The sequence below is a fragment of the Manis javanica genome, chromosome 4, assembly GCF_040802235.1.
Source record: "Manis javanica isolate MJ-LG chromosome 4, MJ_LKY, whole genome shotgun sequence".
In the NCBI taxonomy this organism is placed as follows: Eukaryota; Metazoa; Chordata; class Mammalia; order Pholidota; family Manidae; genus Manis; species Manis javanica.
In genome coordinates this window covers 20,864,046-20,886,278 of record NC_133159.1, presented here as the reverse complement: position 1 = coordinate 20,886,278, position 22,233 = coordinate 20,864,046, and the positions used below count along the sequence as shown (strand labels likewise).

The window sequence follows — 22,233 nt, the reverse complement described above, 5'->3', positions numbered from 1 at the left end:
TGGAGGGTTGTATTTTTCTAGGAAGTTGTCCATTTCTTCTAGGTTTTCCAGCTTGTTAGCATATAGGTTTTCATAGTATTCTCTAATAATTCTTTGTATTTCTGTGGGTTCCATCATGATTTTTCTTTTCTCGTTTCTGATTCTGTTGATGTGTTTGGATGCTCTTTTTCTCTTAATAAGTCTGACTAGGGGATTATCTCTTTTGTTTATTTTCTCAAAGAACCAGCTCTTGGTTTCATCATTTTTTCTATTGTTTTATTCTTCTCATTTTTATTTATTTCTTCTCTGATCTTTATTATGTCCATCCATCTGCTGACTTTACGGCTGATTTGTTCTTCTTTTTCCAATTTCTATAATTGTGGCATTAGACTATTCATTTGGGATTGCTCTTCCTTCTTTAAATAGGCCTGGATTGCTATATACTTTCCTCTTAGAACCGCCTTCGCTGCATCCCACAGAAGTTGGGGCTTTGTGCTGTTGTTGTCATTTGTTTCCATATATTGCTTGATCTCTATTTTAATTTGGTCATTGATCCATTGATTATTTAGGAGCACATTGTTAAGCCTCCATGTGTTTGTGAGCCTTTTTGTTTTCTTTGTACAATTTATTTCTAGTTTTATACCTTTCTGGTCTGAGGAGTTGGTTGGTAGAATTCCAATCTTTTTTAATTTACTGAGGCTCTTTTTGTGGCCTAGTATGTGGTCTATTCTGGAAAATGTTCCATGTGCACTTCAGAAGAATGTATATCCTCCTGCTTTTGGGTGTAGAGTTCTGTAGATGTCTATTAGGTCCATCTGTTCTAGTGTGTTGTTCAGTGCCTCTGTGTCCTTATTTTCTGTCTGGTTGATCTGTCCTTTGGAGTGAGTGGTGTGTTGAATTCTCCCAAAATAAATGCATTGCATTCCATTTCTTCCTTTAATTCTGTTAGTTTTTGTTTCACATATGTTGGTGCTCCTGTATTGGGTGCATATATATTTATAATGGTTATATCCCCTTGTTGGACTGACCCCTTTATCATTATGTAATGTCCTTCTTTACCTCTTGTTACTTTCTTTGTTTTGAAGTCTCTTTGTCTGATACTAGTACTGCAACACCTGCTTTTTTCTCCCTGTTGTTTGCATGAAATATCTTTTTCCATCCCTTGACTTTTAGTCTGTGCATGTCTTTGGGTTTGACGTGAGTCTCTTGTAAGCAGCATATAGATGGGTCTTGTTTTTTTATCCATTCTGTTATTCTGTATCTTTTGATTTTTGCATTCAGTCCATTTACATTTAGGGTGATTATCGATAGGTATGTACTTATTGCCATTGCAGGCTTTAGATTCGTGGTTACCAAAGGTTCAAGGGTAGATTCTTTGCTATCTAACTGTCTAATTTAACTCACTTATTATTAAGCTTTTGTAAATACAGTCTGATTATTCTTTATTTCTTACCCTTCTTATTCCTCCTCCATTCTTTATATGTTAGGTGTTTTATTCTGTACTCTTTTGTGTTTCCTTGTGTAGTTGATTTTATTTTTTGCCTTTAGTTAGCATTTGGTTGCTTTCTTTGCTGTGATTTTTATTTTCTCTGGTGACATCTATTTAGCCTTAGGAGTGCTTCCATCTAGAGCAGTCACTCTAAAATACCCTGTAGATGTGGTTTGTGGGAGGCAAATTTCCTCAACTTTTGCTTGCCTGGGAATTGTTTAATCCCTCCTTCATGTTTAAATGATAATTGTGCTGGATACAGTATTCTTGGTTCAATGCCCTTCTGTTTCATTGCATTGAATCTATCATGCCATTCTCTTCTGGCCTGTAAGTTTTCTGTTGAGAAGTCTGATGATAGCCTGATGGGTTTTCCTGTGTAGGTGACCTCTTTACTCTCTCTGGCTGCCTTTAATACTCTGTCTTTGTCTTTGATCTTTGCCATTTTAATTATTATATGTCTTGGTGTTGTCCTCCTTGGGTCCCTTGTGTTGGGAGATCTGTGGGCTTCCATGGTCTGAGAGACTATTTCCTCCCCCAGTTTGGGGAACTTTTCAGCAATTATTTCTTCAAAGACACTTTCTATCCCTTTTTCTCTCTCTTCTTCTTCTGGTATCCCTATAATGCGAATATTGTTCCGTTTGGATTGGTCACACAGTTCTCTTAATATTGTTTCATTCCTGGAGATCCTTTTATATCTCTCTGCCTCAGCTTTTCTGTGTTCCTGTTCTCTGATTTCTGTTCCATTAACGGCCTCTTGCACCTCATCCAGTCTGCTCTTTAGTCCTTCCAGAGATTGTTTTATTTCTGTATTCTCCCTCCTAACTTGATCCTTTAGCTCTTGCAGTTTTCTCTGCAGGTCCATCAGCATGGTTATGACCTTTATTTTGAGTTCTTTTTCGGGAAGATTGGTTAAATCTCTCTCTTCAGGCTCCCTCTCAGGGGTTGTCTGGGTAATTCTGGACTGGATCAAATTCTGCCTTTTCATGGCGATAGAGGTAGTCATAGGCAGTTGGCACATGTGTCAGCTGGGACGACAACGTCCTTTCCAGCTTCTTGTCCTTCTCCACTGCCTGTGCCAGTTACCCACACATGGGGAGCAGCTTCCAGTTTTATTTCCTGAGCCGCCGCAGGCAGGGCAGCTATCAGGGCAGCCCAGAGCCCTGCAGGGAGTGGCAGGCGCGCCGGGTGTGCTCTCTTGCAAGAACGGCGACCCATCATGCCCTGTCCCAGCTTCCTCCGTCTGTGCTGGGCTGCCATGCGCTGGCGGGCCCTCTGAGTCTGGCCTGGGCAGCTGTGGAGGAGGCTCTGGGCGGCTGCTGTGGGCACAGCCACTTTCAGGCTGCTCCCCTGCTGTGGCGGTGCTGTGCCAGAGGGGGAATGGATGGGAGGCTGTTTATTGTCGTGAGGAGCTTCAGAGCTGCGCTGCCACCCAGGGGGTTAGGGTGCCCGAAGGTCCCTGGGATTCCCAGCCTCCTGGGCCAAGTGTGCCAGGATGGTTCCATCCAGCTGTGAAACCCATCCCTTTAAGACTTTCAGAAAGCACTCGCTTTTCTTTTGTCCCAGGGGCCCTGGCTGCGGGGACCCGCTCGCAGGTTTTACTGTTCCGTTTGCCTAATATCCAGCACACCATGCACTGTGTGTCTGCGTTCCTGGTGCAGATGACTAGGGCTGGGTATTTAGCTGTCCTGCGCTTCCACTTCCTCCCCACTCTGACTCCTTTCCTCCCACCAGTGGGCTGGGTGGGGGGAGCGCTTGGGTACTGCTGGGTCGCGGCTTGTATCTTACCCCCTTTGCGAGGTGCTGAGTTCTCGCAGATGTAGATGTAGCCTGACTGTTGTACTGTATCCTCTGGTCTCTCTTTTAGGAATAGTTGTATTTGTTTTATTTTCAAAAATATATATGGTTTTGGGAAGAGATTTCCGCTGCCCTACTCACGCTGCCATCTTGGCTCCTCCTCTAATTACTGGTCACCTTTTATATGCAAAGTATTTTTCTAGGTACTGGGGATAAAGCAGTGATCAAAAACAAAAAACAAAAACTCCTTGTGCCTAGTGAGAGGAAACAGTAAGCAAGCAAGTAAAACAACTATGTCAAATGGTGATAAGGGCTGTGGCTATGAATCAGTTGTGGAGAGAAGGTCATGTAGTATAGTTAGGGGAGGCCTCAGTGAAAAGTTTTCTTTCAAGAAAGACCTAAAGGAGGAGGTGAGAGAGTTAACCATTACCATTTACCTAGGGAAGAGCATTCCAGGGAAAGGGAACAGCAAGTGCAGAAGGTTGGAGGCATGTTTAAGAAAGAGCAAGGGAGGAAGAATATTGGGAAATAAAGTCACGAAGATCAAAGGCTGGTGGGAGATCCTGTAGTGCCTTACAGATTATTTTAAAGAGTTTGCTTTTGTTCTGATGAGGTGGTATTTCAAGGTTTTAAGCAGAAGCATGACAAGATCTAATTTATACATTAAATGGATCAGTCTGGCTACTATGTAGAGTCTTGAGGAAAATAGGTGGGAATCAAGTGAAGAGGATATTGTAGTTAATCCATCATGAGGTCCTGGGTGGCTTGACTGAACCAAGGCAGTAGCAATGGAATTTTGGAGAAGTAGTCAGTTGCTGGGTATAGTATGAAGGCAAAGCTGTCAGGGTCTGCTGATGGTTTAGATGTGGGGTGTGAAAGAAAAAGAAGTTAAGGATGACTCCAAGGTTTTGGCCTCTGCAGCTGAAAGGATGAAGATGTCATTTACTGAGATGGCGAAGGCTATGATAGAAAGACTAGGAGTTTAGTTTTAGATAAAAAGTTTGAAATAATTGTTAGACAACCAAGTGAAGCTGTCAAGTAGGTAGTTGGATACCTGATTCTGGAAGTCAAGGGAGAAGCACTAGCTAGAGAGAAATAATTGGGAGGTCATGTACATTTGCTTATTTAAGACTGATAAGAACAAAGGAATGAGTACATATACAGAAGAATAGAGGCCTAAAAACTAAGCCCTGGGGCCCTGAAATGTTTAAATGTTTGGATCTTAAGGTAGAACCAGTACAAGTATTAAAGGGAGAGGTGTGTGGGGTAGGAAGAAATGAGGAGAATGGTGTCTTTGAAGACAAAGGAAGGGAGTTTGATCAACTCAGTAAGATGCTGCTGATGGGTCAAATAAGACATGAAAATTGAAGGTTGTTTTTAGCTACAGGGAAGTTACTAGTAATGAACAACACTTCTCTCAAACAGATCCATTGAGAAATGAGGCAGTAACTGGAGGTATATATGGGCTTAAGAGGATTTGTGAACATAAGATAAATTATAGCAAGTTATATGCAGATGGAAATAGTCCAGTACATAAGGAAAGAGGATAATGGTGCCTGATGTGTGTCAGGTATTGCCAGATACTAGGAATATAGATGGCAGGGACAAAGACCTCTGTCCTCAGGGAGCTTACTTTTCAGTCACAGGTGCTAGGATAATTGGGTTATCCATATGAGGGGAAAAGCAGAATAGTTTTCCTTCTTTACATTCTTTGCAAAAATAAATCCCAAGTGGATTAAAAAAAACTTCACATGAAAAGCAAACTTTAATTTTTAGAAGAAAATTCCAAACAATGAAATATAGCAGTTAAAAATGAACAAACTAAAACTATATCTATAATATGAAAAACTGTGTTACACAAAAAAAAAAACACGTTGCAGATAGATATTTACAGAATGTTCACAGCAATACCATGTACTGTTATGGATATGTACTCACAGAAGAAAGAGAGGAAAAGAATGGCATCATGTTAAGTGTACATAGGAAACTTCAAATAAGTCTGTAATGTCTCATTGTTATATATGTATATTTTTAAATTTTAAACAACTATGAAGTGTTAGGATTTGACAAAGCTATGTTGGTGGTTTTTTTAAATATCTAAAACAACTATAAAGTGTTAAGGTTTGACAAAGCTGGGTTGGTGGTAGATACACAGGTGTTTATTTCTGTTCTCCTTTGGTGTGTTGAATTATTTCATTTACAAGGGGGAAATACATCTCAACCCCTCTCCAGACTTTGCTGCCTCTGCTCTACTATACATGTCCTAAGAACTCAGAGCATTCACTAAGCCTCCCACACCAGAAAGGTAGATTTTCTTTAGTTCTTGTTACCCTGAGACCTGACACCCAAAGGCTCATCAAGCTAATGGAGATGATTTTACTCCTTCTGACAGTAAGTATGCTTACTTGGTATTTTTCCTCAGTCTCACTTCATCTAGAGCTAAATTGCAAATCTACAGTGGTACCTGTACCATAGTAACCCAGTCAGAGGTTGAGGTTTTCCTACAGAAAACTGTGAAGTGGGAGCAAAGAGAGGAAATACTTGTTCAGCTCCTCTGAAATGATTTTGGAATTCTGGTTTTCTTAGTGGCTACTTTGTGATTTTGGACATTGAAAAGAATTCTCAAATTCACTTCTGAAAATATCAGAAGTGATTTTGGTAGGGGAAACGCAGAACCCAAGGTTCTCCAGAGGCGTGGTTAGACTTACACAGTACACATTCAATTGCTTGACATTTGGTAAGCTGACTGGTCACTTGTCTTTTCATCCTGAATGGAAAAAACTCATCTCCAGAATTGTTTTGAGAGTGTAACATGAAGTATATTCACCAGTTGTATTGGAGTCATTTTTCATGGAGTTATTTCTTCACTTTGAGCTGTTAAAAACTATCTCAGTCCTTAATCCTTTTAGAGGATACATTCGTAAATGCATTTCATCCTTGATCATTATATGCTAGGACAATGAAAACATCTCTTTGTCCTTGTCCTCTAAATATGAGACATTTTCTTTGTTAGATCTTAGGAGGAAAATCTAAAATCTGACTTACTTTTTAAAAAAATATATACAGTTCATAAATTAGACTATAGGTCTGGCTGCAGTTGGCTTAAGTTGTAAGGATATAATGTTTGGAATAGAATTAGACAAAGAACCTGTCAGTACTTTGAACGTGGTAAGAATTCATTATTAGTTGAATTACATAATATTTTAATTAGGGCTTAAGATAATGGACTACAGTCAACCCCTGAATCATTGGTGAGCTTAATATGCACTTACTTCACAAACATTGATTGAATGCCTGTTATGAGTATAAGGCGTGGCAGTGCTGTTGTAAATGTTAACACTGAAAGGGACCTAAGTGCACCTAAGTTAAGCCTTGAATTATTAAGAGACTGAAGCCCAAAGTGGACTGGTGTCTGACTAGTTCACCTGGTTTGAGGCACTACTTGAGCGAGTGATGTCAAAGACTTGGAGTTGCTCAGATGTACCAAACAGGATTTCTCAGTAGGAGATAGAGGTTCTTGTCAATTACAATGTAGTCTTAGATTTGTGTATATCTAAACAGGCATACCTCAAAGATATTGCAGGTTCAATAAAGCAAATATCACAATAAAAGGAGTCAAATGAGCTTTTTTGGTTTCCCAGTTCATGTAGAAGTTAGTTTATATGTACTATAGTCTGGTAAGTGCAACAGAATTATCTTTAAAAACTTGTACATACCTCAGTTAAAATATACTTTATTGCTAAAAAAATGCTAACCATCATCTGTGCTTCAGTGAGTCATAATCACTGATCACAGAATGTGACACAGAGACACAAAATGAGCAAATGCAGTTGGAAAAATGGCATCAATAGATTTGCTGTACACCAGGTTGCCATGAGCCTTCAATTTGCAAAAAATGCAGTGTCTGTGAATGCAGTTAAAGTGAAGCACAGTAAAGCGAGGTTATTCCAACAATCTTCCAGCAGGTGGCAGTCAAGTGCCTTGAGGAAGAGGCACCTTTTCTTATTCACACAGGAACCCTGGTGCTAAGTCACTGGTTCTGGCAAGAAGGAAATATTTGGTTAATGGAGCAGGATGATGGAGGAAGCAGAGTTAGGACCTTGTTTACCTGAAGAAAGTGGCAGAAGCAGGGAAATAAAGTATAAGAGATAGTGAAGAAAGCAAGGGAAATAAGTTCTTTTATGTTTATTTATGCAAATAAAGTGTCTTTCCCACAACCTTATCGTCTGTGCATGTTTCTGGTATTGGTTCCAGATGGGATTTGAATTTTGATACTCTCAACTGTCTCGGTGTATTTAAATCGTTCATTTCCCAAAAGTCAGTTTCAGTGATACACTACCTCAGTTGCAGTTATGTGTGACAGTGAGGAGGTTCAGGGCGTGATGAACGTTGCTGACATGCTTGATGGTTCTCTTGGGCTCCTCCCCTGCTGTAAGACGAAGGTCCATACCTAGGACTGTTTCTTTAACTGGAGGGGAAATGGCTGTTTGCCTGTTACTCATTATCAACAAGAAATTAGGGCCTTAGTCTTCCACATCTCTTTTCCTATACTAAAACAGTCTCGCCTCAGAAATCATCCCTGCATCATGGCACAATAGCCAGAGTCTAGACTTGGAGCAAGAAGCCCGAAGTCTAGCTACAAACTTGTTTGTGATATGGGACAAGTTGCTAATCCTTCGGGTCCCATTTTCATTTGTAAAATAGAGAATGGTATCCATATCACTGGATTGTTTTGAGAATTAAATGGAGGGATAAACTTGAAAACTACTTTGCCAACTATAAAGTACAGGAGATGTGGAAGAGGGAGGTGGTGTGCATAACTTTCACACTGCAAGGCCTCTTAGCCTCCCTTTTATAGAAATTCGCCCACACTAAGATCTCAGGGACTTCACCCTCAGTGTGAAGGTTATTAAAATAACCTAGAAAGCACCATGCCTAGAAAGTCTGTTGTTTTAATGGCACAATTTCATTGTTTGGGCAGAGGGCCTGCTGGATCTCTAGCTGCCACTCCACCAAGCAAACGACATGGGCTGTCACTTATTTTGTCTAAGCACAGGCAGGTAAACCTAGCAGTAGACCTTTTCTTTGGTGTGAAAAAAAGATAGGAATATTCTAATAGGAAATTTCTTTTTCTCATCAGGTAAGGAGAGCTGTTTTGAGAGAATTGTGTCAAGGTTTGGGAAGAAAGTCACATATGTAGTGATTGGAGATGGACGAGATGAAGAAATTGCAGCCAAACAGGTAATCATGGTAAAGAAAATGGTCTATGTGGGAATGCATTGAACAGTTAGAAAATTGGTAAAACTCAGAAATCTTACCAGTCTGTTGTACATGTATAGTGTTTTCCTTCTCTTCCTCTCCCATTTTTCTTCAAAGAAAAAGAGGGTCATTTTTACCCCCGAATGGAGTTTTCCTGTTATTAGATCCACCATTTCCCTCTCCTTGCTGCCACTCATAAATCTTAAAATCTTCCAGCCCTGCTTCAGGGACCCCCATCATTAAGCCTGATTCGGGCCCCATCTTCTATCTCAGAAGGCAGTGCCTTCTCAAGAGCATGGACTTGACTTCAGAAAGGCAAATCATTCCAACTTTCCCAGGCTTCAGATTCTCTGAAAACCAGAACAGTCGATTGGGATTCATTTAGAGAAGGTCATTCCTGCTTCTGAGCCTTGGAAATGTTCTGATGTCAAGTTCTTCAGTATGCAGGTCCCAACTTCAGGTCATCCCTTCCTAATTCAGGAAACAGTAGATAAAAGAGTCTTGGCTATGGAATCTGAAGTCAGATTGGTTCAGAGCTTATCCATTTATTAGCTGTGTGACTTTGGACAATTTACTTACCCTCTTTGAGTTTGCTTGTCTGCTAAATGGATCTGCAGAAATTCTTTTTTTCTGTACCCCAGTTTTCTAACAGTTTCTTAGACTTGGAAGCAGTGGGTTGCCAACTAGGCCAGCTGTTGTGATTTTCTTCCTCCTGTTAACATACTTTCAGCAACTGTTAATGAACTATGAGATTGGTAACCACTTGGCATTATTACCTCATTGTGTTTTCATTTGCTACTTTGTATAGCCATTCAAGGACTTTACTTTTTTCACATTATCTCTGATGCTTTGATTCTAGTGTTGCCCTCTGGGGAAGACACTAGTAGTGGATGTAGGCATCAGTGCTTCATGGTCGAAGAAGAAGCTGGGGTGGGAGAGATAAAGAAGAACTCAAGTCATTAGCGGAGTTGGTGTCTCTTAACTGATGCTAGTAATCACCTACCATAAAATATACCTGTTGGAAAATGCCTTAGAGCTCTATCCAGTTTAACCTCCACCCTGTGAAGAGTCTTTTCTGCAGCCTCTTTGACAGAAGACTTTCTAATTCTTGCTTGAATATACCCAAGATAAGGAGACTGCTTCCCGGGTTCTTCTGTGGGGTCATCCAAGGCATTAGGATGTTCCTCCTTCCATTGAACTGAACTTTGTATCTCTGACTTTCACATCTTCATCCTAGTCTGGCATTTCTGAACACAACATAACAAGTCTATTTCCTCTTCTCTTTACTAAAAGCCTTTTAAATATTATGTGTGAGCTATAGGCTTGAAAAAACACTGAGCCACACACCAAAAGACCTGTTCAGTTACTATGTGTCAACACAGGAAGTTGTTACAGGACCATTGGCCGTATTCTCCATGCTGTACGACCATCCCCATGACTGGCTTGTGATTGGGAATTTTTGTGCCCCTTTATCCACCTCCCTCTCCCCTGCCCCACCCACCCATCCATCCAAACCCCTCCCGATGGTAACCATCAGTCTATACTTGCATTTGATTTCAGAGCCCTTACTTAAAATGTGACTTCCAGAATGGCACACAGTATTCTGGACATGATTCTGACATAGTAAATAGGATTATTATTTCCCAAATCTGTGCATTCCACATCTTGGTCATGGACAAGATTTGGGCCTTGTAACTCTGAAATTTACAGGCAGCTGACCATCTGTAATAAAGTATAATATTATATTAATACTAATTTCTTATGTAGGTCATTTTCTTTTATCCTGAAGACCTTCTATAGTAGCTAAAGCAAGTATATATATATCTCCTAAAAGCACAGAGTTACCACTGAAACCTAATAAAAGTCTCACATTTGTAATGTGTCCTATAGTGTACAGAGCCCTTATATATGCAACTTATTTGATCCCTAGGACAGCCCTCTGAAGTGGGCGGGAGCAGAAAGGGTCAGCAGGTACTTTGGGGAGAGGTCTTTGGAGGAAAGGGTGCAGGTAAATATGAGCTTCACCAAAAGGTGGGGTAATCAGCTCTCCCCCCTCCCTTCTAGCACAACATGCCTTTCTGGAGAATCACAAACCATGGAGACCTAGTGTCCCTCCACCAGGCTTTGGAGCTTGATTTTCTCTAAGAACTGGAATGAAGAGCCTTCCCCATGAGCTCCTTTGCACTCCTGAAGGGAGCTGGGGACCGGAACCATCAGGAACTCTGTCTCTGCATTGAATGCTGGCGAGAACACAATCAGAACCTGCCGCTGCAAGGGACAAAGCCGCGCAGCGCTGAGGGAGCCGCAGCCCGTGTTCATCCTCATACGGAGCAGGAGGCAGCTGGATTGAGAGACCGGTAGACTCACCGCAGCTACAGTGCTTTTAATTCTGGTTTTTTGTTTTTGTTTTATTTTGTCTGAAAAATGAAGAAAAAGAAAAGGAAATTCTTGGGGCAGAGTTGCACTCTTAGATTGTGACCAGATGGAGACCTGCTGTCAACTTGTGGTGAGAGGGTAAACACGGCAGACGTGTGTGCTAACATCTCTTAAGGTCTTGATAATCTCCTTAGCTGTAGAACATATTCCCAGTGAATGTATAGCATTTTTATATTTAACAGTCTGGTCTCCGAAGCAGCTTTTCCCTCCTTTCTTTTTCTAGCAAGAAAGGGGTGTGTAAAGTTTCCTTGAAAAATAGTAATTGAAATATCTAAAATACCTCTCTCTGATAGTAGCACCTCTTCAGCTCCCCCAACGATCTGCTCTCTAGGATGGTTTCCTTCCCATTCTTCCATCTCCTAGTTTGCTGAACTGAGGGGCACTTGACACTGATTAAATTTAGACTTTGGCATTTCCCATCCTAGAGGCCGTAGTCCCCTTTCCAATCCCTCCTGCCCTTGAACCAAATGGCACAACCCTAGAAACTCCTCCTCTTAGACAGTAAATTCTAAGCCTTCAGCTTGACTCTTTTATTCAAGACTATGTTCCAGGGCGCTCACCACCAAACTGGAGAGGAGGGACTAAAGCTTCTCATGAATTTCCACTTTGGCTCTTGAAACAATAAGATTCTTCCTTTTCCTCCTGCAGAGAAGCACCCTTCCCCAGCAGATGCTCAGCCCCACAGCCTTCTCTTTCTCCTTAGTTATCATGCTAGGCAGGCTCTTGCCCTCTGTACTTCCGTGCTGCTCTGGCCAATCCCTGGGCTTCGGACACAAGAAACTAAGTCTAAGAACAGGCTCATAACTATATTTTATGAACTACAATGTATTTGACTTCCTTTGAAGCCCTTAAGCCCTGTGAGGGGTATTCTGGGCATATCTTTACCCAGATGACTGCCTGAAACTGAAGAGGGGTTGCTGTGATCAAAATCCAATTTTCCTATGGAACACCCTCCCCACTTCTCAAATCCCATTCTGAAATGGGAAACAAGAAAGCCAGAAAGACTTTCCTGATTTAAATGAGGGTGTTGGGCCACCCACTCCATGTCTGAAAACTTAGTCCTGGGCCAAATGCAGGAACATCTCTCCACCCGACCTCTGGGAGGATTGGTGGGTGCCAGGCTCTAGTCTGAGCCTTGTAGCCTAGCTGTGTATGTGGGTGCTCCATCCCTCCAAGATGGACCTGGGCTCTGCTCAGGCAGGATACAATTCCCTGCAGCTGAGTAAGTTCAGCCTCTCCCAGGCTGCACGCAGAGAGGGGATTCTGTAGGAGCCCCCAGATGCAGTCTGGGTCCTCAGAAGGAGGCATCCCCTGACCAACCCCAGCTCTATTGCTTATTCCCAGAGATTCTGCATATCCATTTCTAGATACGTTGCAGCACAAGGAGGCCAGACTCCTCCTGGTGCCAGGCCACCCATGTGGCCCCAGAGAAAGGCTCATATACACATTCCTTCGGAACTGATTGAGAAAGTCCTTCATGACTCACAATTTTAGGCAAGAGGCTTTTGGAGAGAAGCTGAAGTCAGTGCTCATTATTAGCTGCCTCTTTGGCCTTATTTCCATTGGTGGGGGAGGGGAGGGGACAAGGGTGTATGGCCTGAAACCAGCGTTCCCTGGTCTGTGTTCAGCATTGTGGCCTATCTGCTGCTCTGCCTTGCTTGATAATTGATCTGAGAAAGTTCTAGGATGGGCCTTCTCTTCCCACTCCTGGCAGTGTAGCTCTTGGCTTCCTGCTCTGATCTAGGCCGCCCTGTTAGTGCTGTGCTTCAGGCTTGGGAGGCTGTAGGCAAGTCCCCCCCATCGTGCACACAGGTCCACACACAAATACTCCGCTCTTTGCCCTTTGGAAGAAGCTCTTTATTCCTAAAATATGACTTGGACTTCTTTTTCAATGGCCTTTTCTCTCCTGACTGCCTTGCTTAGGTCTTTGCAAAAGGGCTTGAAATTGGCTAAGAGAGGTGAGGAAGCCCGTGGGCAGAGCAGCCGCTGCTCTTTTCTGGTTGACACTGCCCTCAATCGAGGGCAGACAGAAAATGGGAGCTTCTTGGCTCTCCTGGCCAAAATGAATTGTCCAGGGAACACAGTGCTCTCCCTTTACCTGGTGTTTTTCTCATCCCAGTACAAAGCTCTGGCAAGGAACATAAGTGGGTAGCTGGAAGCCAAGGGCCAAAGGATACTGTGGGTCCTTTTTTCAAGGTAGATGACCGCTTTATTAGAAAGAGTCCCTAAGAAATTAGCCACATGCTGAGTCCTTCCCCCAGCTGGGCACTGTGGGTCTGCACATTTCATTGTGAGGGCTGATCACTAGCAGGGGGTCTGGAGTTGTTGGGGGTATCCTGGGTTTAAGAGGAGGCTTGACTTGCGAATGTAAAACTGACTGTGCCTTAGCATCACCCTGCCAAGTGCCCCTGGGGCAGCTGGTGGTGTCCAGGAGATGGATGCCTGCTCCAGATTTAGATGCCTATTTGGGCTTTTATTTGCCTGGGGGTATTCCTGTCTTCTGCTTTCCAAGTTCAGGGGGCAAAGCTAGTGTCCCAAGAGACTTGTGCCACAGCTTGTTTGCAGTTTTTACAAACTCAGCGTTAAAGCTCCAACAAGAATCTGTCATACTCCACCTGCAGCATATAGAGCTTCTAGCTGTTCCCTACCTTGAGTGGTTGTCAGTGCTACTGAACCCCAGGGAAGGGGAGTATCAGGGCAGAGCCACATTCTCCCTCTTCCTGGGAGAGCAGTGGTCTAAGCCAAGGGACAGTGAGCTTGGGGCCTTCCTCCCTTCACTCTGGTAAGTGGGGGCAGCTAGGGCCCCTCTTAAGCAGACTTCTATTTCTTACCACTAAAGTGGTTTCCTTTTTCAAATTCAGAGGTTGGAACTCCCCAGGTATTTCCACTATAGAAGCCAAATCTGAATTCTGAGATTCTAAAATACTTTAAAACATGAGAGAAAATCTAGTTCTGTCCCTTCTCCCATCAGCAGTCCCTCTATCCCTTCCTCTCCTCCGAGACAGACAGCTCTTCAAGCAAGGCTCCTTGGTAGTTCCTAATGCACTGATGGGAGCCATCTCATTAAGGACAACTTCTACTCAAAACTTGTGACCCTCTGGACTTCAGATGCCTCATTTAGCAGGAGAAAGGCACTGATCGGATTGGATATATTTATGTGACTGCGGGCATTCATGGCTGTGGAGTCCTTGACCATAATGTTATATGTAATGGGAACTATCTTATAAACTTGAAAAAATAAAGTTTTTATTTTCTATACAGTTTGCTCCTGTGTCTTTTCTGAATAGGATCAGCCCAGTTGCCCAGCTGAGTAGACTCCTACTAAGTAGGGCTTCATAAAAAATACACAGAGCTCATTAGAAAGATGACAATAGTTCAATAACTGAGTCATTAATTTCACCAAAAAGTAAAACAAAAAACTAACCATTTGGTATAAATACATGTATGTTGGGAAATAAATAATTTTAAAATAACTTGCAAAGGAAAGTTTATTTCTTAATTGTTTCTAAAATATATCGCTTTTTAAAGTTTAGGGCTTGAATGATAGGTTTCATTTGCTGTCAAATGTGCTGAAATTTATTAGAGAGAGAAATCAATGCCTTGCTGTGCTGAGATTAAGATGCAAAAGCAATAAAACCAACAAACTGCTATCAAACCTCGTTTGATTTGGCTTGATTTCATGTCACATCTGCTTTTTCTCATTTCATTTCTTCAGGTTGGAATTTGACTGTCTCCCTGGTCTAGAAAACAGTCAGAAATCCTTTTGCCTTTTATTCCAATAAAGGAGACAAGAATTCGGTTCTCACAACTATTATACATGTCAGATTATATATTTTTCCTCAAATGAATTCCCCCAGAAAAGAGGGAGCTGCCTTGTATTCTAGCCATTAAGTCTTCTCACCAGAAGGTGTGCATTTGGAACTACACTATGGCTGAAGCAAGCTTATTAGTTGCTCTATCCTTACTTGGTTCCAAATACAGATATGAGAGTATTGCTTGCTTTTCAAGTCCCAAGAGTAAACATCCCCATCTCTCCCTACAATAAAGATAATGTCAGCACATTTCTCAAAAACATTTTGCTGGCAGTAAAAATGAGTAATTCATTTTTTTTATTCAAAAACAAGTTTCTTGACACTTAAATTCTTAATGGGGATCTTCAAAGGAAATTTATAATTGCAAATAATGTCACTGTCATCTTTTTAAAATTCGTGGTTCTCTTAAGTTTTATGTACAAATGAAGTGACTGCTAAGTTCAACAGATTCTTAGGTAGTTCATTATATAGTTTGGGCTTAATTACTACCATCATTGGACAGTTTCACCTAGACAGTATAGTTGAAAGCTTAGCCAAAAAATAAAAATACATCTTTTTGGATTTTCTCAGGGGAAAGTGGGGAGTTGCCTAAAACACCATGTCTTGTTTGGGCATATATGGCACCTCATCTGAGCTGGTCTCCACATACGAGAGGCGGATGTGTGGAAAAATAAATGTAGCAAATACATGTTTTGCTGAAACCCTTAGGAACTCTTAAGGCAAGGTTGGGCACTAAACTAACCCTCTGGGACCTCAACCCTTGCTCTTCCTGAGTTGAGAAAAATACTGATTTCACTTTTACATGTGTGCTTAAATACACTCAATTAAAATAAGCCTTCCGAGGCTGTTGTATCCTTTATGAGATGATAAATAGATGGCAGTTTTCACTGTCCTTTTTGTTAAATTTGGCAACCGTGTTGGCCATTTTACTGGTCCTTGAGATTCAAATCGTTGGACTGAACGATCCTGAAGATCCTTTCTGTCTCTGCCATTCTGTGTATGTGAAAAAGCGCTGGCATCATCTCCCCTGCTCCCCCCCACCCTCTGGGCCAACCTTGGTTCTGGGCCAGCTGCTAGGAACCCTTCGTCCAGTCACTGCTGACTCGGTCTCTGAAAGTGCATCTGCATGGTTCTCTCCCTCGCCTCCCTTAGGGCTTAGCTGCTTCTCTGGGAGGCCTTCAGTGGTCGTAATTCCCACCCACAGCAACATTCCCTGTCCCTTTCCCTACTTTTGCTTTTAGCACTTAACACCATCTGATAGACTATTTTACTTATCCTGTTTATTGTGTCTCCACTAAAATGAGTAACAGAACTGACACTATGCTGGAGCCCATTGCATCAATGACTGCAACCTTTTCTTCTGTCTCCAGTCCTTTTCCTGTTCCGTGTTCCTCCAAACCACAGACCCAAAGCAGCAAAAGGTTCTACCTCCGCAGCCCCATTGCCCACATCCACACCCCCTAAGCTGCCTCACACCCTCCCTGAACAACCAGCAAAAAGACCTTCCACCTGAGCTCTGTTCACTTCCTGCTACTACAGGTGTCTGCCTGCTGCTCCAGGCCCAGCTGCAGAGCTGTTTAACACACCGTAGAGAGAGAGGCCAAATCTGGCTTGGTTCACCAGCTCCTGAAACTTGGAAACCATGGTTGGGAAGTCCTGCTAGCGCCAGCCCATTAACTGATTTTGAGGGGTAGACTTCGTGTCCCTGACCCCTTCTTTCCAGGTGGCTTTGAACTCTGTAGATTCAGTTTAATAAACACAACTAGGTTGGAGGGTCTCATAAGGTTTTAATAACTTAGTAATACTGTTCAACAAAACAGTGCATACATGTCTCCCACTTGCAGAGACATATGCACACACCTCTTCCTCTCACATAGACTCTTGAGGTAGAAAGTACGCTGCCTAAAGTATAAAAAAATCCTCAACAGGTTGAGCCATGGCCCAGACCACAGGTTCACATGGCTCTTGGTTGAAGGGCAGCCCCTTGAGAGCAGGGGCAGAGACTGGGCCATCTGTACTATGGCTTTAGTGGGGCTGACGGGCCAGCCAGTTGGGCACCCATGGCTTCCTGCCTGATTGCCTACTCAGGAGTAGCTGGACAGGGGAAAGGTTCATGAAATAAGGGTGGTGACTGCTCTTGTTCCAGATTCCAAGGATAGAATGATGTTCCTGGCACATAAAATGTTTTCAGTAAGTATGTTGGGCATCTTGAATGACTGGGGTTGTGCAGGGGAGGAAGAATTCCAGGGAACACATCCTAGAGGTCCTGCAACCTTCCAGCTCAGGGTAGGGGAACCAAAGAGTGGGAAAGCTCCTCACCAATTCTTTCTGAGGTGGTCAGGAAGGAGAAAACACCAGCATCAGAATGCTTTGGGGCACCAGCTATACTGGCTGGGGTGGGGCAATGGGTCTCTTCTTTCCTCCCAGTGTCTTATATGTAACTGGGGCCCTTGATCTTCCAGGGTCCAGCCCTTCTCATCTTGTTCTCATCCTTGAAGGCAGGCCTGTCTTACTCATCTCCGGTCTTCAGTGCCTGGCATAGATCAGGCATCAAGTGCTTGCTGAGTGAATCAAGGCCCATAGCGTAAGTAGCTTGTTTTCTCCTGCATCCTACCAATTGATTCCATCTGTCCTTCTGTCCCCTGTCCCTGCCTCAAAGGACCCCATTCCCCTCTCCCTTCCATGGCATAGCAGCCCCATCCCTAGCCTTGGGAAAAAAGTTCTTAGCCAACTGGGCCATGCGTCGGTTCTGAGGCAGCTGATGCCACTCAAGGGAGCGGAGGCCCCATGTTCTGTCCACCTGGTCAGGCTCCCGGCGGCGGCTAGGGTGCAGCCAGCAGTAGTAGACAAGCCGCAGAGCCAGACCCAAAAGGAAGCAGATGCCGGCCACAGGCAGCAACATCTGCAGCAGGATCCCACCGGGCAGCCAGTCACTGTGAGTCGCCCAGGTGGCCGCCATGAGAACACTGTCACTCAGGAGGAATACCAGGTGGATGGCGGCACGGCCCCGGGTGTGGCCCTCAGCCACATTGAACCAGGAGAAATAAAGAATGGTGGCCACTGTCACTCGGTACAGCCACTCAGAACAGGAATCTGGCATGAAGTCTGTGCCCTGAAGCCAGACCCAGAACAGCAGCACCAGCCACAGACCCAAGAAGTGCAGGGCCACATAGCGGGGGAGGAGGGCTGAGAACAGGGCCACGACCAGGACACGGGGCCACAGCAGCAGCAGATTCCACAGGAAGTAGATCACAGAGGAGCCCAGGCCCAGGAGGGGTTTGGAGGGGAAGCAGCATGCACGCAAGGCCCGGTGGTAGTCCAGCAGTGCCCAGGAGATGCCCACGAAGGACGTGCAGATGCCGACCCCTGCCAAGAGGAAGGGACAGGTAAGCTGTGCAGGCAACCTGCCTGGCGCTCCCTCGAGGTTATGGGTACTGTGGGGACCCTTAAAACCACCCTGAGGTGGGTATTAGGATCCTCAGTTTGTTGAGAGCAAAATCTATAGCTGGAGAACATTAAATAAGTTCACACAACCAAAAACAAAGTGGGATTCAATAACAAGGTCTGTCCCTCACCACAAAGTTTTACTTCTCAGGTGATATTCTGGTGATATTCTTCAAGGATGACAGTGTGTGACTTTACACCCTCATCTGCATCCCTGTCACCTAGCGTCACCTAGCATCTGGCACCCCTGGGCCTTGGCCGCAGTCTGAGCATCTGTTGGGCCCTGTAACCCTTCCTTTCCTGGAAGAGCCCGAGCTGTTCTTTGGTCTGAAACTCAGAGTCCCAGTTCCCTTTTCAGTCTCAGAAAGGAAAGCAGGAAATCCCATGGTGGGCCAACATCCCTCAGGGGCCAGGAGGGATGTCCCTTCTGTCCAAATGCAGTGTTCCCCATTCGCCCCGCCTACACACTCAGCCTTGGACTTGATCTTGATTTTCCAAGACCCAAGTTCACAGCAGGCATCCGCTCCCCCTCCCAATCGTTCACCCTTGACTAGAAGCACCAGGACTTCCAGGAAGGGATGGAAGCAGCCCTGGCATGTCTCCAGAATGCTTCCTCCCCTCCTCATGTCACTGCAAAAGGGATGTAATAATAAATGATCCTGCCCTGTACATGTACAGTGTAGACTGTCTCCATGTATCCCTGGACCTAGGCACCCACTGCCCTCAAACAAACACAGACTTGTGCCTGGTGGGTGCTGTGTCCCAGGGCAAATCACTTCACCTTTCTGCACCTCTTTGCTTTCATGTAAAATGGAGAAAAACCTTTAGGGCTGCTGTGAATGTAAGCAATGATGACAGTAAGGCACTTCATACACCCCTGGCTAATAGCAAGCACTCTATCATGAGGCTGCTACTTACTAGGGTTTTTGTATTCAATTAATATTACAAACTTGGATCTGCAATCTGAAAGGGCTCTTGGAGACCAAATCCAACCCCCATGAAAACAGAGGCCAGAGGGTAAGACTCTCAGGTCACACGGCAAGTGATGGAAGAGTGGGCACTAGTTCCTTGGGAGTGGCATTTACAGCTAGGGAGCCTCAAGGTGTGCAAGGTGGTGAAGGAGGAGGGGGAAGCTCTGAGCTGGAGTCCTAACTTGGCCACAACTGGGTCAGTGATCTTGGGCAAGTCACTTCCCTTTTACAAGAGAAAACCCAAAGCTGCTCACTGCAAACTTCTCCCATGGTTTATGAGGCCACCTGCCTGCCCTTTCTCAGAGCACTCAACACACTTTACTGTAACTACCTGCTTTCCAGTCTATCATCCTAGCAGAGCAGGGTCTGTGCCCTCTCATTCACTGTGGTATCCTTAGCACTGGGACAGCCATGAAGATACTCAATAAAACTTGTGTGTATAAAGGTGCTCAATCGTTTCTTGACTAGCAAGTTGCCTATTGTTTCAGGCAGCCTATAACTTTACCTGATATCTATCTTCAAAACTGTAAAAATCACAAATAAGATTTAGAATGCACCAAGCACTAGGCTTTACATGCAGCATCTCACTTAATCCTTTCATCAGCCCTATGAGGCAGGATCATTTATTATTATGTCCATTTTACAGATGAGAACAAACTGATACTCAGAAAGGTTGAGTCATTTGTCCAAACTCATATGACTAGAGAGTGACACTGGACTAGAACCCAAACCTGCCTGACTAAAGGATGTTCTCCCGTTTTTGAGCAGCTTTAGAAAAGAGTAAAAACATTTCTGACATCCGTGGGAAGGTTTCCCAAGCCATCAACCCTGGGCTGGCCCGTGGCCCGTCACTCACACTGGTAGTACTCAGCCTGGCCACTCTGCAGCATGATGGCCAGCACCAGCGTGAGCTGTGGTGTCGTCTCCAGGAAGGTCTCAAAGAGCCGCAGCATGCTGATGTCCAGGGAGAGGAAGTCGGCGTAGGCCAGGTCAAACTCAGAGGGCGCCTCCTGCTGCCACACCAACAGGCCCTGCTTCAGCCCCTGCATGCACCTGGCAGCACATATGAGGCCCCAGGGGCCAGGTTAGTGTCCTGGGGCATGTCCCTTCCCCCACCCAGCAGGGGGTGCAGACAGGCTGCAATCCTGTGGTTTACAGGCTATGGGGCCTTTGGCGAGTGACTTAACCTCACTCAACTTGTTTCTTCATCTGTAAAAATGGGGGCAAATACAATGACTGCTGCCCCAGCTGGCCAGCCACTGTCCCAAACCCAACACAAACCTTGCCCCATTTACTCCTTACAACTGCCCCCTATTACAGATAGGAAAACAAGACCAAAGGGCAAACAAGTGGTGGAAACAGAATTTGGATTCCAAGCTGTTCAAATCTGAAAGGCCTAAGAAATTGCCTGAGGTGATAGTTCATGTGGTGTCCTGATTGTCACAGCACTGACCGCTTGGTTTTAGTTTCCATCTCTAGAAGGCCCTGCCTGGGTTGGAAAGGAGCACAACCCACACAAGTTTTCTGGGATGCAGCCTGTGCCTGGCCTTAGCTGGGTGGATGAGTCAGACCCCATCTCTGCCCAACTGCTTGGTCTGGGGATGGGGAGAACATGTTCAGGGAAAATACAAGGTGGAAAGAAAGGGTGAGAGGCACTCCCGGTGAGAGAAGGAGCTCTGGTCTGGGGGCCAGAGCATCTGAGACTCCCAGGGTGACCAGGTAACCATGAAGCTAGCTGATATTTGTTGAATGTTTACTCTGCGCCAGGGCAAAGTAGCAGATCTCATTTCATTCAATCCTTACCGGAGGCAGGCACTAGGACCATGCCCACTAGAAAAATGAGTAAACTGAGACCCGCATGGGTCAAGTGACTTACCCAAAGCCCTACCTACAGCTCAAAGGCACACCTGGGTCTGCCATCTTTGCTGTTACAAATATGCCCACCACCCAGCAGGCACTGCTTCCCAGGCACTTTCACACTCTGGCCTTCACACCACCCAGCAGGCAGGCTTGTCAAACCTCTTAAGTTACTACCGCCTTTTAACAGAGAAGGAAACTGAGGCTTGGTGAAAGGTAGGAATGAGGCCACAGGTGGTAAAGCCAGGATAGGTCTCAGCGGCCTGACTCCAAATCATGCACCTTCTTTTCTTCTCTGGGCCTCAGTTTCTTCACCTAGGCCAGGATGGGTGGGGCAGGATGAGCTTTGAGGGCTGTCAGAGAGAGTTCTCTTTCCTTAAGGGGCGGGGAGCTCACCTCCAGGTAGAGGGGCCCACGGGGTCTGTTCCCTCTCCTGGTCCCAGGCCTCCCCTCCCTACCCCCTCCCCGAGCCAAGGCTCCCACCTGTGCAAGTAGCCCAGCTGCAGTTAGCGCCGCGGCGCTCTGTTCCCCCTCCCTTCCCCGAGGGCAGGGCGCTCACCTGTACAGATAGCCCAGCTGCAGGAGATGCAGCAGCGCCAGGCTGCGGCGTGAGGGCTGCGGCGCATGCAGGCCGGCGGGGTCTGCGCGCAGCCAGACCCAGCTAAAGAGCTGTAGCGCGACCGAAGCGACACCCAGCAGAGCCAGCACCAGCGCGGCCCACAGGTAGCGGCCGTTGAGCACATACTGGCTCGCGGCCCACAAGTCGGCGCCCAGGTCGATCAAGAAGGCAAAGGTACCCAGTACGCCCAGGACCAGGTCCCAAAGGAGCGCGGCGTGAAGTGACCGGGGCATGACCCGCCAGCCTCTCCCGGCCCTTTCCTCTGGGGTTCGGACCCGCCCTCCCGGCCTGGGGCGTCGGCCAGAGGCAGGAAGGAGGCGGGCAAGCCCTAGCGGCCGTCCGGACCCCAAGCCTGCGGGGCGGGACTTCCCCGTCCCGCCCTGTCCGGGGAGGAGCGAGGCCCGCGACTTCGCCGTCCGGGAGGTGTCGCGCTCCAACCTCTCGCCTCCTCGCCCCAGTAGGCCGCCCAGGTGGCCCAGCAGCCCGCCCAGGATGCCCCGCCCAGCCCCGAGGGCGGTCTGAGATCTGCAGTCCCAGGCCCACTGCCGTCAGCTTAGGGAGGTCTATTGCTTT

The 22,233-nt window shown here is 45.4% G+C and overlaps 2 protein-coding genes across 4 annotated transcripts in view; one reads left to right on the top strand and one right to left on the bottom strand.

Annotated features, from left to right (window-relative positions):
• EYA3 (EYA transcriptional coactivator and phosphatase 3) overlaps positions 1–14,215 on the top strand; it is an 85,325-nt gene extending 71,110 nt beyond the window's left edge. For all 3 annotated transcript variants that reach the window (XM_073233475.1, XM_017649222.3, XM_073233474.1), the window contains 2 exons: positions 8,403–8,503; positions 10,586–14,215. In XM_073233475.1, coding sequence (XP_073089576.1) covers positions 8,403–8,503; positions 10,586–10,666 — 182 coding nt within the window. In that variant the 3' untranslated portion in view covers positions 10,667–14,215. The remainder of the gene's footprint in view (positions 1–8,402; positions 8,504–10,585) is intronic.
• Positions 14,216–15,824: 1,609 nt separating this feature from the next.
• Positions 15,825–21,914, bottom strand: XKR8 (XK related 8). The gene is made up of 3 exons (XM_017649236.3): positions 21,601–21,914; positions 20,041–20,237; positions 15,825–18,135 (listed from the first exon to the last, which is right to left on the bottom strand). The coding sequence occupies exons 1-3, from the start codon at positions 21,891–21,893 to the stop codon at positions 17,423–17,425; spliced, it is 1,203 nt and encodes a 400-aa protein (XP_017504725.2). The 5' UTR covers positions 21,894–21,914; the 3' UTR covers positions 15,825–17,422.
• Positions 21,915–22,233: the final 319 nt, after the last annotated feature.

Coding starts and splice junctions, on each gene's coding strand:
- XKR8 (XM_017649236.3), bottom strand. CDS start 21,893: ATGCCCCGGTCACTTCACGCCGCGCTCCTTTGGGACCTGGTCCTGGGC. Junction 20,238..21,600: donor CAGCTGGGCTATCTGTACAG/GTGAGCGCCCTG, acceptor ATGTGCTGCCAG/GTGCATGCAGGGGCTGAAGC. Junction 18,136..20,040: donor CCAGGCTGAGTACTACCAGT/GTGAGTGACGGG, acceptor TCCTCTTGGCAG/GGGTCGGCATCTGCACGTCC.